Genomic DNA, 14,332 nt, shown 5'->3' with positions numbered 1-14,332 from the left:
GCTTCTAAGCAACGCATAGGACCTGTGATTTGCTTCTAACCATTTGGGAGAGGATCTGTGATTTGCATCTAATCAATAAAAATAGAACCTCTGATTTGCTTCCAAACAACAGAAATGGCAGCAGGGACCGGATGTCACTTCATGAACTGATTAAATGAGGTTCTGACTTCTCTGGCACATCTTCTCTACAGACTGTCTCTCGCTGGCTTTGGTGAGCAAGCTGCCATGCTGTGAGCTGCCCTGAGGCGAAGACACTGTGTCCAAGAACTGAGGGTGGCCTCCCTCAGCCAGCAAGGAGCTGAGGGATCAGTCCTGTCAATGCTATGCGAGCTTGGAAGCAGATCTCCCCAGTCAAGTGAGATGAGACCCCAGCCCTGGCTGACACTTCGACTGCAGCTGCAGAGACCCCAAGGCATGGAACGCAGTCATGGGCCCCTGAGCCCCTGCAGAATCAATGTGCTGTACGAAGCTGCTCAGTTTGTGATCATCTGTTACAGAGCAAAAGATAACATACCATCCAAGCCCCGAATAAAGCAAAGACTGGATGGCACATTTAAATTCTTCTTATTAAGAGAACCACTTTTCATATTGGGAATTTGCTAGTTTAAAAAGACGACAATTTAATGAAACATTATCCCCTCTCCCTGCGCCTCTCCTCTAAACTCGACTTCTTGGTTCTATGGTTTTAAGAAATCAGCAGGAGCCTGAGCTTTTTTTCCCTCTTACTTAACAAAATATCAAAACTTACTTGACTTGCATTCCATCTCATCCAACTACAAAATTCAAAATGCTTACAAAGAAAAGAAAGACTAACCTGGCATTTCTAAGCAAGCTCCCCTACCTTCCTAGCTCATGAGTTCTATGAGGATTTTTAGCTACACATGCCCTTCCTCAGGCACACAGGTCTATTCGTGAGCCACTGCAAATCATTTTTCAACTGTCAAAGCTTCAAAAAACTCCAAATCATTCTTACTTACATCCGGAAGTCTGTAAAGCTTCATTGTTCTCTGTAATGTCATATTTCTACTCAAGTGAGAAAATTTCACTTCTACCAATTTTCTGGGGTTTAGGGATCGATGCCAGTATCTGGAATACAATAAAGGTTTTAAAATCTAATTGGTTTCTATCTCTATACGTTTTTTACTCTGTCTCAGCTCGGCCGGTCCATAGCATTTACTCAATACTTATGCTGGGCCTGGGATGGGCAAGTCGCTGGCCCTCTTCCTAATTTTAAATTTCTAAAACATCTTATATTCCTACTTTCCTACTTATATTCCTTTGGAGTTTGTGAGCTTTTATATTATTCACTAAAGAGGAATCTTAAAACCTCAAGAGAAAGCTAGGCGTGGTGGCACACGCTTGTAATCTCAGTACCTAGGAGATTGAAACAGGAGAATCACAGGTTCTCAGCCAGCCTCAGGAACTTAGTGAGGCCTCTGCAACTCAGTGAGACCCTGTTTCAAAATAAAGAATAAAAAATAGGGCTAGGGGTGTAGCTTGGAGGTAGAATGCCCCTGGGTTCAATCTCCAGTAACACACACACACACACACACACACACACACTGAAGAGAAATATTAATCATGCCCAGGTTTGCAAGTATTTAATGACTATTGCCAATTCTATAAAAGGCAAACCAACAAGTTTAAAAACATGAAAATATTTCCTCTAAAGAAATGTCCATCACTTCATTCATTCGTTGACTTTTTGGGGTGTTAGAGATTGAATTCATGGGCGTTTTATCTCTGAGCTACACCCCGCTTCATTTCAGTTTTTATTTGGAAATAGGGTCTCATTAAGTTGCTGAGAGCCTTGCTAAGTTGCTGATGCTGTTCAAACCTGGGATTCTCCTGCCTAAGCCTCCCTAGTACTGGGATTACAAGTGTGCGTCACCACTCCTGGTTCTTGCCCTTCACTTTACTAAGATACACACTGAAGAAAACAACTTTTTGAGAAACCTGAATTTCTTAAATGATTCCAGTTTAGGTACTGTGATAAATGATTTGTATTAAAATATACCCATGATGCCTTTATCCTTTCTATTTATAATGTGATAATTTAGTAAGTTATAGCAATTTTGCAGCTCTACCTTTTATACTATGCTTACTTGAAGTTTCACCTATTGGAGTCAATAAAAATAGTGGAAGGCGATGACTCTGATGTTTTATAAACAGGGTAGTTGGGGATGTAGCTCAGAGGTAGAATGCCCCTGGGTTCCATCCCCAGTACCACACCAAAAGAAAAAAAAAAGAAAGAAAGAAAGAAAGAAAAAAAAAAGAAATAGGGTAATCCAGTGACAGTCTGCTTTCTCACTGGAAAAATTCTTAAAAGCTTGATTAGAGCAGATGAAGTCATAAAAACAGCATAAGCCTTCTTTTTATTTTTAATAAACAAGTACATCTGGCGCTTTTCAACTGATGCTTATTAGACTTCTAGAATAGTTCTGTAGTGCCTCAGCACAGTAGAAAACAGTTCATGGGTGAAAAGAAAAGAGTGTGTCAATGGACATTTCAAGGTCACAATGCCCTAGGCTTCCCCATGCACAAAGAACACGAGCTTCCAGATGGAAAATGGAAAAAGAAATGCAGATCTAGCATTACTGGCAGGAAAATGTTAACCCCCAATTTTTTTCAAACTACCAAGTGGCCATATGATATACTGGAACAAATAATGTGCCCTATGGTTCAAAATTTTGGTCTCCATCTTGGCTACCAACAAACTACATAATCCCCATTAAGCCAAAATCCCCCTCAGTGACACCTGAGGGAGTGACAGTTCTAGCAACTTGGATGGGAGGTGACACGTTTGGTAAAGGGAACACCTGGGACCGAGCAAGGGCACTGTGATTACCTGCACGTGGCCACTGGCTTAGGAAGAACTACTCCAGCGGTATACACAGCTTGAAAGATTCCTTCCAGGTTCACTCTTCTAGTTATTTCTCGAATTAACACTGGGGCTACCCGTTTTGATCTCAATTTCTTATGAACACAAAGAAAGTTGATCTCTACCATTTTCTTCACGCTAAGAAATAAAGATGTCAAAAATTAGAGGCAATACAAGGGGAACACATTTTATTTATTTTTATTTTTTTTGCAGTACTGGAGATTGAACCCAGAGCATTCTACCTCCTATTTTTTTATTCTTTATTTTGAAACAGGGTTTTGATAAGTTTCGGGGGGGGGGCTCATTAAGTGGCTGAGGCTGGCTGCGAACCTGTGATCCTCTGGTCTCAGCCTCCCAAGTACTGGGATTGCAAGGGTGCACCACCACGCCCGGTTTGAGGAACACATTCAAAAATATAAAGACGATGCCCGCAAAACTTCAAAGAATCATAACGTAGAAGACATCCTTTAACCCAATATTTAAGAAAAATATATCATCACGTAGACATTTTATAAATTCAGACTGAAATACTGCCACATATCCCTGCCAAAACAACTGCAACTCTAGGACAGGAGGCTCAACCTGCTTGTTCTAAATAAGTTTTAGCACTTTGGTCTTTTGTAAGTTTTCATTTTAGAAACTGGATCATCATATGTGCTACATGGTTTCTATATCTGTTTTTCCTGTAATATATATAATTATGGCAATAACTGGGTCATCCCAGCACAGAATCTGATGAGGTTGCTTTGGAGCATGATACAAATCCCCAGGATTCCTGAGAGACCTGGGGCTTTTCTGAGCTACAATGAACCTTTTAGAGCTTCAAAGCCTGTTCCTGACTCTGCTTCCAGTATGCAGGCATTTTTTTTTTAGCACTTGATATTTCCTGATTGCACATGCTTTCATCAGTAAATAAACTAACTTAATATAAACAGACCTATTATATATTAGGTCTTTGACTTCCTCGGGTAGAGCAAAAAGCAAAAATACAATATACTTATCCTATAAAAAGTTTTAATTTCTCCTAAAATTTTAGGTAACTGTTTTTCCAGAAATAAATCCGAAATACTTGTGTATTTGGAAACATGTGTATGTTTCCATATATGTTATTTGTTCATGCATATACATGTACACAGTACAGATAGATGTGTGTGTGTGTATGGAACTGACAGGCAAAGAAAGAAAAAGACTAATAAGAGAGAGAAAGGGAAAGGAAGAGGGACAGACGGGGAGAGGGAGCGGTGTTGTCCTCATTCTTTTGGTTCACCATCCAAGTTTTCTTTTTTCAACAACTAATTAATAAGCTTAACTTTCAGTTTCACAGCAAAATTTATCAGAGTTACCACACAGCCCCTGCCCTCCTCCCAATATCCCCCACCATCGACAAAGCTTCAAAGCCTGTTCCTGACTCTGCTTCCAGTATGCAGGCACTTTTTTTAGCACTTGATATTTCCTGATAGCACATGCTTTCATCAGTAAATAAACTAACTTAATATAAACAGACCTATTATATATTAGGTCTGAGTCATTTTTAAAAGTCTACTCTCATTGCAATTCTTGAAAAAGACACACACAGAAACTGATACGGTTAAACTTTAATGTGTACCTGTCATAAATCCGGATGTTGGCTGGGATGGCGCTTATAAACCCTACAAGTTTTTTATTTGAAGACACTCTGACCCCACAGTGCCACTGCAGGAGCCAGCCTGGGGGACGAAGAGCCCTGCGGTCAGGGTAGACAAGAAAAGCAGTATCAGTTAGGGTCCAAGAACACAGGAATGCACGAGACCTCCCAACCCACGGCCCATCCACGGCCCCTGGGCCCTGGGAGACGTACCACAGTAGAAACTCGGGCGAATAGTCGAAGCGAAACATGTTGTCATCATCTTCTACATAATTCTCATTTAACAACGTGTATAACTCCTTGAGCTACAAGATACAACAAGCGTCCTATCTACAGTGCTCAGGACCAACTCAGAAGCAGTGAGCATGAGCGCACATGTGGAATCCAAGAGTTCTACTCACCACGTCAGCGTTACTCAGGTCCAAGGTGTCCCACATAAAGCCCTGTGGCAGAGAGTACGGTTCCTGGCGTACATTGTCTTTGTCTGGTTCAATTGCACCATGAGATGTTATCACTTCATCTGGAGAGAAGGGCCAGAGAAAGACAAAGGGGAGGGTACTGAATTACAAAGTATCCAGATAACCCCAAACAGTCAAAGGCGGAACAAAATCACATTTAGGGTGCTTGGGTTTAATACAACCTGAAATAGAGAGGTAACAAAATCAGATTTAGGGTGCTTGAGTTTAATCCAATTTTTAAAACTGGATTATTAAAAATATTACATTATTTTGGCATACTCTGGATGACACAAGCAAGCTAGGTGGGTGTGGAATACTGTTACTTCACCAGGGAGGAATCTTTTCCTACCCAACGACAATGATGACATTATGATAGTGATTTGCAGCCTCAACCCTCAGCTGCAGATTACCATCGTAAGCAACAGTCTTAATAAGATAGCTGTAGAGATGATCTCTTTTTATACCATGTTTCCACAAACCAGGGAAGGGGGTGTAGTGATCTCTGACCCTCCCAGCAGCAAGACCTAAAATTAATTTCAAGGCTGGTGACTTCTCTCCATGTGTTGCTAGCATGCATTCATGCCTTCAGTTTCTGGTGATTTCCATTTCTTCTTCCAATTCACCCTCTGCAGAACGTGCCTCCTCACTGGAATAAAACACATGCTGTTCCTGTGGCCGCTGTCTGCCCTGCCACCTCCTCCTGCCTGCCCTGCCCATCTCTCCCTGCGCTCAGGCCTGCCCCAGCTCAGCCTTCCTGCTGCCTCCCCTCTGCTGAGGCCTCCCTGTGCAGGGCCCTGGGGACTTCTCAGGTGCTTCGTGTCACTTCCTCAGAGCACCTTTCCCTCACTAAAGGTTCTCCTGTATCAAGTGTGTCTTCCTCTATGGCCAGCCTGGCCACCACTTGTTCCACTTTCTGTCACTACTTCCCCAGCATGTACCCCGTTACACTCAACAGACCAGTGCTGAGCGAGGGACCTCGGGGCCTGTCTTCCCATCACAGAACCTTCCTGCAGGTAGAAGCCTCATGGTTTGTACCAGCTCCAATCCTGTGGGTTTAATCCCTAACTTGGTTCCTCTTGTTTTATTTCCACTTTACCAGCTCATCTCCATAGACTTTCTCAAGTCAGCCCAAGTGGCCAATTCCCAGTCCTTCTCATTCAGAGTTCCTCATGAGCATAGCTCAGCTCTTAGCCCAGATATGGTTGTCTGTAAGACAGCTTCAAATATCTGAGTGTGTTCAGACTCTATGGGAACACTCTCTGGGTGGACAGAAAAGGAAAGGCAGGGTCTCCCCGACTTTCCAATGTGCTCCCTGACCTAAGGCTCACTCCTTCCCCCAAAACCTGGCTTCCCTCACCTGTCACGGCCACTGATGAACTGAGGTGCACACTGGGAGTTCTGGGAACTGGAGAGCCATAATGGGCGCACTGAGGATGGACCAGGGCCCTGGGCTATCATCCCAGAGGTGTCCAGGGGTTAGTGCTGGCTGAAGTGGCTTTCTCCTCCAGCAGCTTGGTGAATGTCTTAACCTAATACATTCAGATCAATAAATCTAGATCCCCTTCGTAAAGGGCCATTCAATTTGGTGCTTTTAAAAGTCTCGTGAATTATTATTATTTTTTATTTTTGGTGGTACTGGGGGTGGAACCCAGAGGCTTTCTACTTCCGGGCTATACTCCCAGACCTATTTTATATTTTATTTGGAAACAGGGTCTCTTAAGCCAGCTGAGGCTGGCTTCGAACCTGCACGATCCTCCTGTCTCAGCCCCCGCAAGCACAGGAATTACAAGTGTGCGCCACCACGCCTGGCTAGTCCTGTGAATTACATGGGTGCAGTGATGCACCTGTAATCCTTGCACTTGGGAGACTGAGATAGGAGGATCACAGGTTCAAAGCCAGCCTCAGAAATTTAGTGAGACTTTCAGTAACTCAGTAAGACCCTTTAACCAAATAAAAAATAAAGTCAGTCTGGGGGTATAGCTCAGAGATAGAATCCCCCGCACCACAAAAAATAAAAATTAAAAAAGTTTTGTAAATTATTTTTAAAGAAATCTTCCTTCATTACAGACACATTTCTAGAAACCCCCTCCCTCTAAGAAGGGCAAATGATCATCTCTCTCTTCTTTATCTTTCTGTGGTGGTGGAGATTGAACCCAGAGCATCATGCATGTAGATAAGTGCTCTACCACTGAGCTACATCCCAGCACTTCTTTTTCCTCTACTTCTCATCCACTCTGAGGCTCATTCCTTCTAAGCTGTTGGGGTGGAAGAGGAGTGGTGGCTTCCCAAAGTTTGAGAATATTTGAAGGTCAGAAGAGATTACTCTTGACTTAGACTTGACAAAATGGACAATCTGTACATAGTTGAGCTAGATATTGGGATGACAACTCTTTATATGATATAGATTTAAAACCTGAACAATCAAGAAAGAAAAATAAAAAAATAGGTATATGGTAATCTGCTTTCATGCACACATTAAGATGAAGGAGATTTATGCTGCGGTGCATTTTTACTATTTTTATATCATCATCTTTTTTGCATAATGAGAAAGAGGGACAATTACATTATGTTTATGGGAACTTAAATGGTAAATGTCTAAGTGAATCTGATAGAGCAGGGACGGTATTAAGGCAGGAAGGCCTGTGGTTTCTTAGGCAAGCAAACCCAAGGCCAACCAAATTGCCTTCCTTAGGTGTCTTAATTCCCACGTATACCGGAATGTTACTGAATCGATAATAACACCCTGATGAGTGTCCAGAATCTCATTGTAAAATGGTATAAAAATGTCCATTTCAGTAAGATATTATAAGGCAGACTTCCTGAGTTGTTGCAGTGAAAAGTATAAAAAACTTATGTTTAAGAAAAACACAACTCCATGAAGCTCAGAAGCAAAAAAATAAGGGTGAGAGAATGGTTCTCTGACACACACACACACACACACACACACACACACACACGCACACACACGCACTCACACGCACACACACGCACACACACACTCACACACGTTCACACACGCACACACACACACACACTCACACACACACACACTCACTCCCCACTATATATATGTATATACACATATATAATATTATGGTATTGTATATATATTTTTTTGGTGGTACTAGGAATTGAATCCAGGGACACTGTACCTCTGATCTTCACAACCACCCTTTTTTATTTATTTTGAAACAGGGTCTCATTAAGCTGCTGAGGGCCTCACAAGGTTGATGAGCCTGTGATCTTCCTGTCTCAGCCTCCCAAATACTGGGATTACAAGTGTGCACCACCATGTCTGGCTTAATTTAATATTGTATTTTAATTGTGGAAAAATTGGATATCATAATAAGGATAGGAATCAGGCTAAAATCATTGCTATTGTTTATAATTTTTCAAATAATATTTATATTACATTAGTAATATAAATTATGTTTATAATATAATTTATATTATAATATAATATATTATATATTATATTATAATATAATATATTATATATAATATATATTATAATATAATTAGTAATATAAATTATGTTTGCAGCATAAGCCAATATTTATATTTGTATTTTATAAAAAGATAAACATTATTTTTGTCTAAATTTTGAACCTGTGCTGTGAAATAAAGTCTCTTGTGTTTTTTTTTTTAATTGTTTTTATCCACCCTTGTTTTTGGGGGGAAAAAAGGAGAAAAGCTTACTTAGTTTGGGCACTGGCTGAGTGTCCCAAAACTGGTATTTGCGCTTTGCAGCCTCATCAATGTTCCTGGCCGGGCCGTGGCAGGCGGAGAGCAGCTCCATTGCTCTCTGGATATCCTGCAGCTTCTGCATGGGGACGGTGGGGTTCTAGAAGAACAAAGACACAGAGACCTAAGACAGACGTGGAGGCCGCTGCTGCTCCTGCTCCTGCTCCTTCGCAGACACAGGCTGGTCTGCCTTGGAGACTGCAAACCCTGAACACTGCCCATCCGCCTTGAAGCCTGCTCAAGACCACGGCTCCATTATACTAACCAGTGCTGCTACAGGTAACAACAGTGCTGCGGTCTTACTGGACTCTGGAGGTTGGGGATATCTACAGTGAATCGAAGCAGCTTTGCCTCAGGCTCCCAGCATCTGGGGGTCCAGCCACTGCTCCTCTGGGAGCAGCAGAGGGTACCATGCAGTGCATGCATGACTATCACACAGCAGCCAGGCAGCCGCAAGCCTCGGTGGCACTGTCAGGTTGATGCTCTGCAGTAGCAATGAGGGTGAATGAAATAACTACAACAGAAACTAGGCATTTTAGTTTATTTAAAAAGAAAAAAAGAAAAAAATCTGAACTTAGTGCTGAGCCGGGAAAGAAATGATTAAGAATGGAAGCCTCTAGCCAGGCCCCTTCCTTCAGGACACACCCAGCCCCTTCTCACACCAACCTGCCAGGAGGCTACACTCCAGTGGAGTGGAGCCCTTGGCCCTCGGCCCTGGCTCCTGTTCTGACCCCAGAGGTGGAAACTCACCTCCTTTTCAGGTAAAGAATATTCAAGTTGATAAAGTGGGTGACACTTTAAATTCTAAAGTTCTTTTCTGAAAGCCAGTATTCCTGCCATCTCTTGAATATTCCCCCCTGCTCAGTTTTAATTCCCCCAATAATATAACAATACATAGAATATGGGACTATACTCAAAATGAGAGGGAGGTGCAGAGAACTGAATTTAAAATCAGTGATTTTTTTTCTCAATATGCAAAACAACTGAAAAGTTTAAGAATTTTGACAAAATTTAAAAAATATTATTTTTTTGTGTGTGGTGCTGGGGATTGAACCCGGGGGCATTCTACCTCTGGGCTACATCCTCAGCCCTATGTTTTATTCTTTTTTTTTTTTGGGTGGTACTGGGAGTGGAACCCAGAGGCTTTCTACTTCCAGGCTATACTCCCAGACGTATTTTATATTTTATTTGGAAAAAGGGTCTCACTAAGTTGCTGAAAGCCTCACTAAGTAGCTGAGGCTGGCTTCAAACCTGTGCGATCCTCCTGTCTCAGACTCGCAAGCGAGGGGATTACAAGCATGCGCCACCACGCCCAGCTCTATTTTTTATTCTTTATTTTGTAACAGGCACTCAATGTTGCAAAGGGCCTCACTAAGTAGCTGAGGCTGTGCGTGAACTGTGATCCTCCTGTCTCAGCCTCCCAAATGCTGGGATTACAAGTGTACACCACCAAGCCCAGTTCAAAGAATATTCTTTATTCCAATTTAGAAGTGGTTATAAGAAATTCAGGGAAGCCAGGTGTGGTGGTGCACCCTTGTAATCCCAGCATTTGGGAGGCTGAGACCAGAGGATCACAGTTCACGGACAGCCTCAGATACTTAGTGAGGCCCTCTACAATTCAGTGACACCCTGTTTCAAAATAAAGAATAAAAAAGGGGATGGGATGTAGCTCAGTGGCAAAGCACCTGTTTTGCAGGTGTGCGCTCTGGGTTCAATCCCCGGTTCCAAAAAAGACCAAAAAAAAAAAAAAAAAAAAAAAAAGAACCCCTTTAAAAGAATAAAAAATAGGGCAGGGGTGTAGCTTGGAGGTCGAATGCCCCGGGGTTCCATCCCCAGACCCGCAAAAAAAAAAAAAAAAAAAAAAAAAGAGAGAGAGAGAAAGAAATTCAGTTCTTCTGTTTTGCTGAATGTCAACGGGCTATGGCCCAAAGGAAAGGTACAACTGACTCTTAGTGGTGTATGAACAGCACCTTTGGACTTCTGCTCAACTTTGAATTTGAAATCGGTGGTCTGAAATCTGAATCTTTTAAATGTGGGAAGCTTATCCATTTGACACAGTAAAAACCAGGCTCCTTTAACATGGACTGTCCTGCAGCTGCTTTATCCACTGGCTTCTTTAGGGTTCTTGACACTAAAATGATTCAGAAAACAAAGTCTAACTGGGACAGGTTTAAAGCTTAATGCCTCCACTCAGAAGCCTTACAACATAACCCACAAGAGCCACAGTTTTTGAAAGCTGTTTATTTTACATGCTGACTGAGATCTAAATCATAAGGATTATATCTTAATTACACATACAAACTTATCAAAATACTTTTCCTGTTCTATCATATTTGCATTATTCTTTTTTGCTCAAGTCTCTTTTGAGCCCCAATATTATTAGTAACTGATTTCTGGGAAAACAAAACTTATATCCATTTGAAACCCCAACAACACAATCTATTAGGAAACCTATGACTTCAATAAAAACTAAGTCATAGCATATTTCAACTAATAATATCTGAACATGCATTTAAGTTATGCTTAAAAAGGCAATGTTGAACCTAGGTGTACAGAGACATACCTACAGGGTCTACACTGAGTTTGTAAAGGTCATTTTTCTTTCCTGGTAGTTAAGTCTTCTAACACTAATATATCTAAAGCAAATGATTTTGCAGCAAACATAAATCAGCATCTTTGTTCACCCCCAAAATGAATAATCTCCCAACTCCAGGAGGAAGGCCTCACAGTGGTTTATATCTCACCTAGTTATTTAGCCTCATCATGCTGACCAGCACCCTCCACATGAAATGACCACCTGTGAAACACTCATATCCCAAAGCTCACTATTTAAATGTGTCTGAAGGTAGATTCAAGTAAGTATGATTTTCAAACCCATGGTGAAAAATCAGTAAGGAAAATTCAGCTATGATAAATCTTTTTTTTTCTTCTTTTTTGTTGTACTGGGGATTGAATCAAGGGATATTCTATCTCTGGGTTACCCTCAGCCCTATTTTATTTTTTATTTTGAAACAAGGTTCCACTGAGTTGCGGAGTGCCTCGCTAAGTTGCTGAAGCTGGTGCTGAACCTGCAATCCTCCTGTGGCAGCCTCCCAAGTACTGGGATTACAGGCTTGGGCTGCCACATCTTGCTCAATAAATTCTTTTTCTTATTTTTTATTTTTGTAGTTCAGGGATTAGACCCAGTCCTGCACATGCTAGGCAAGCACTCTGCCACTGAGCTACATCTCCAACTGTATGATAACTTCTTAAACCCACCCACTCCCCCTCCACAGAAGCCCCTGGATTGCAGGTAAGGAGGCACAAGTAGTGGCCCACCATGATATTCCTATGCAAGGGATGGGCAGTCCTCTTTCCTTCCACATGGAATACTAAACAGCTACTATATTCCTTAGCCATTATTTTCTAAACTCAGTGCCTTGAAAAGAAGACAGAAGTCCTCTGCCATTAAAAAGTCTTTAAGGGGCTGGGTTATAGCTCAGTGCTTGAGGACTTGCCTGGCACGTACAAGGTTCAATCCTCAGCACAGCAAGAAAATAAGTCCATAAGAAACAAGACAAATATTTTAACTTTTGAGTGTAGACCAAAATAGTGTCTGAATGTAGTCCACTGTTAACTAGTGTTATCTACAGCTGGTATATATTTAAAAGAAAAAAGCCCTGGTGTTTAAAAATGTGATGGGAGAAAAACCCACATTAAAATACTGCTGTATTGTTCCTAATTTAAAAAGGAAAATACACTGGAAAGTCTCTATCCTACAGTGCTGACAGTTCCTGCTGCCTTGTTTGGCTCCAGTTTCTTATCAGTGATGGGGCGAGGGAAGGGCTCAGAGTCACTAGGGTAGAAGGGATCGCGGAAGCCGATGGAATGGCAGAAGCAAGGTGCTGCCGCAGCTGTAGGTGAGCGCCGCTGTGTTTCTCTGGCAAAGCAACACTGAGAAATGGGAAAATACACTGCAAGCTTATGGGGGACTCCTCCTACGAGTTACCCTGGAAATTGCATCTAGCAATGGAATGCTAATCACCTGAGAACCAAGCTAAAGCGCTAGGCAGGAAGCTTTGACTTTCTTTACTCCCCACAAAGGCAGTCAGGGCCAAACTGGAGTGAGTAATTCTCCTTTTCAGTGATTCCTGGTCCTTTTGTATAGAGGAGGTAATAATGATAACAACACAACGACCTGCAAGACTCGTTTTCTGTGATGTAAAGCAAATTTTATGCAAGAAAAATTTTAACACATAAAACTTGCAAAATGAAAATAGATACCTGCTACATATAGAGTGCTTTGTAACAGACACTCTTTCATAAAACTGATCTCATTTTAACATCATGATGGCCCTGCCTTAGGAAAGATGGGCTAAAGGGGTGTGATGCCATGGGTAAAGGAACAGAGCCTGCGAGCAATGGAGCCAGGAGCCAGGCCCAGACTCAAGGTCTTGGCCATGTCCCTGACATCACAGCATCTGAGGGAAACTCAGAGGGGGCCGCATCCATCAAAATAATTTACTTCCTTCGATTTCTAAATCTGCCCCTTTGGGAGCTGGGTTTTCTGTCTCAAGAGGGCCTTTTGCTTCCTGGGAGGCAGCACCCAAGAGCTGTGTTCTCAGCCAGTGTGACACAGGGTGGGCTCCACAGACTGGGGTGGCTGCCATCTGTGCCACCAGACGCCTACGCAGCATAACCAACCCTCTGTTCCTGGGCAGTCTGCCAACAGGGGGCCCGGCTGGACGACTGGGGTTTCCTCTAAAATGGGTGTTTCTTCAGGAAGAACGTCAGGAGATAGTCCGCACCCTTGGTGACAGAATGAGGAATGGCCACGGAAGTCTGGTCTGATTCAGTCAACGGAAGACTTACCCAGGGCGGCTCCCGCTGAAATCTGCTGCCAGATGGTGTGCTATGCAGGTAATTAGACAGACACCCAGAAAAATTAAAATGTGAATATCTTCTGAACCAAAAGTAATCAAATATTAAGTGTAATTTCAAAACACCTAACAAGCTCCCACTGAGACACTCCTCCACAAAGACAGTCTAAATACTAATGCACCAGGAAAGGGGAGACACAGAAAGTATCTTCATACACACAGAAGCACAGCGTGTACCTGCTAGTTAGGTGGGTGTCAAAGTCAGTCTGAGGGAGGCTGTAAATACCCTGCAGCTACGGTGCCACTCAACACAGTCACAACAAAGTGCTAACAACACAGGCTCTGGCCCAAAGGGTGCTACGCTGCACAAACCCAATCTGTCTGCACGAGGAGACACACAGAGGAAAATAAAACAAGACTCTCACTTTTGAAGGTGGCTGATTTCTAATCTCCTGGGAATCAGATGCAGAATCAGACTTGGTGCCGCCAGAATTTGGCTTCTCCTTTTTTCTCTTCTGTTTCTTCTTTTTCTTTTTCGCTCCCAAATCCCCTCCAGGACTTCTGCAAGAAATGCAAGGAGGGTATAAAACGAGCCAAAGAGAGAAGTCATTATATAAAACTGAGCTGCAGAAAATTAATCACTTAGAAAAACACTTAAGTTATACACAGTAGAAAGTAAATGTGCATAAAATAACTGTTAGGATGTAAGTAGGAAATGAAAGGTAGGTTAAATCATCAACACAGGAACATATTGGTCCATGTTCAG

At 42.2% G+C, this 14,332-nt stretch overlaps 1 protein-coding gene across 1 annotated transcript in view; it reads right to left on the bottom strand.

The window, feature by feature from the left end:
- The window catches only part of NMT2 (N-myristoyltransferase 2), a gene marked incomplete at both ends in the record, with an annotated part of 28,155 nt that extends 14,772 nt beyond the window's left edge, over window positions 1-13,383 (bottom strand). Inside the window, 9 exons of the mRNA XM_080717211.1 lie at window positions 978-1,086; window positions 2,849-3,019; window positions 4,488-4,604; window positions 4,719-4,810; window positions 4,907-5,025; window positions 8,663-8,807; window positions 12,467-12,626; window positions 12,780-12,900; window positions 13,212-13,383. Coding sequence (XP_080573337.1) covers window positions 978-1,086; window positions 2,849-3,019; window positions 4,488-4,604; window positions 4,719-4,810; window positions 4,907-5,025; window positions 8,663-8,807; window positions 12,467-12,626; window positions 12,780-12,900; window positions 13,212-13,383 — 1,206 coding nt within the window. The remainder of the gene's footprint in view (window positions 1-977; window positions 1,087-2,848; window positions 3,020-4,487; window positions 4,605-4,718; window positions 4,811-4,906; window positions 5,026-8,662; window positions 8,808-12,466; window positions 12,627-12,779; window positions 12,901-13,211) is intronic.
- Window positions 13,384-14,332: the final 949 nt, after the last annotated feature.

The sequence above is a fragment of the Muscardinus avellanarius genome, assembly GCF_963383645.1.
Source record: "Muscardinus avellanarius genome assembly, chromosome: 20".
NCBI lineage: Eukaryota > Metazoa > Chordata > Mammalia > Rodentia > Gliridae > Muscardinus > Muscardinus avellanarius.
This window is presented reverse-complemented; position numbering and strand designations above follow the sequence as displayed.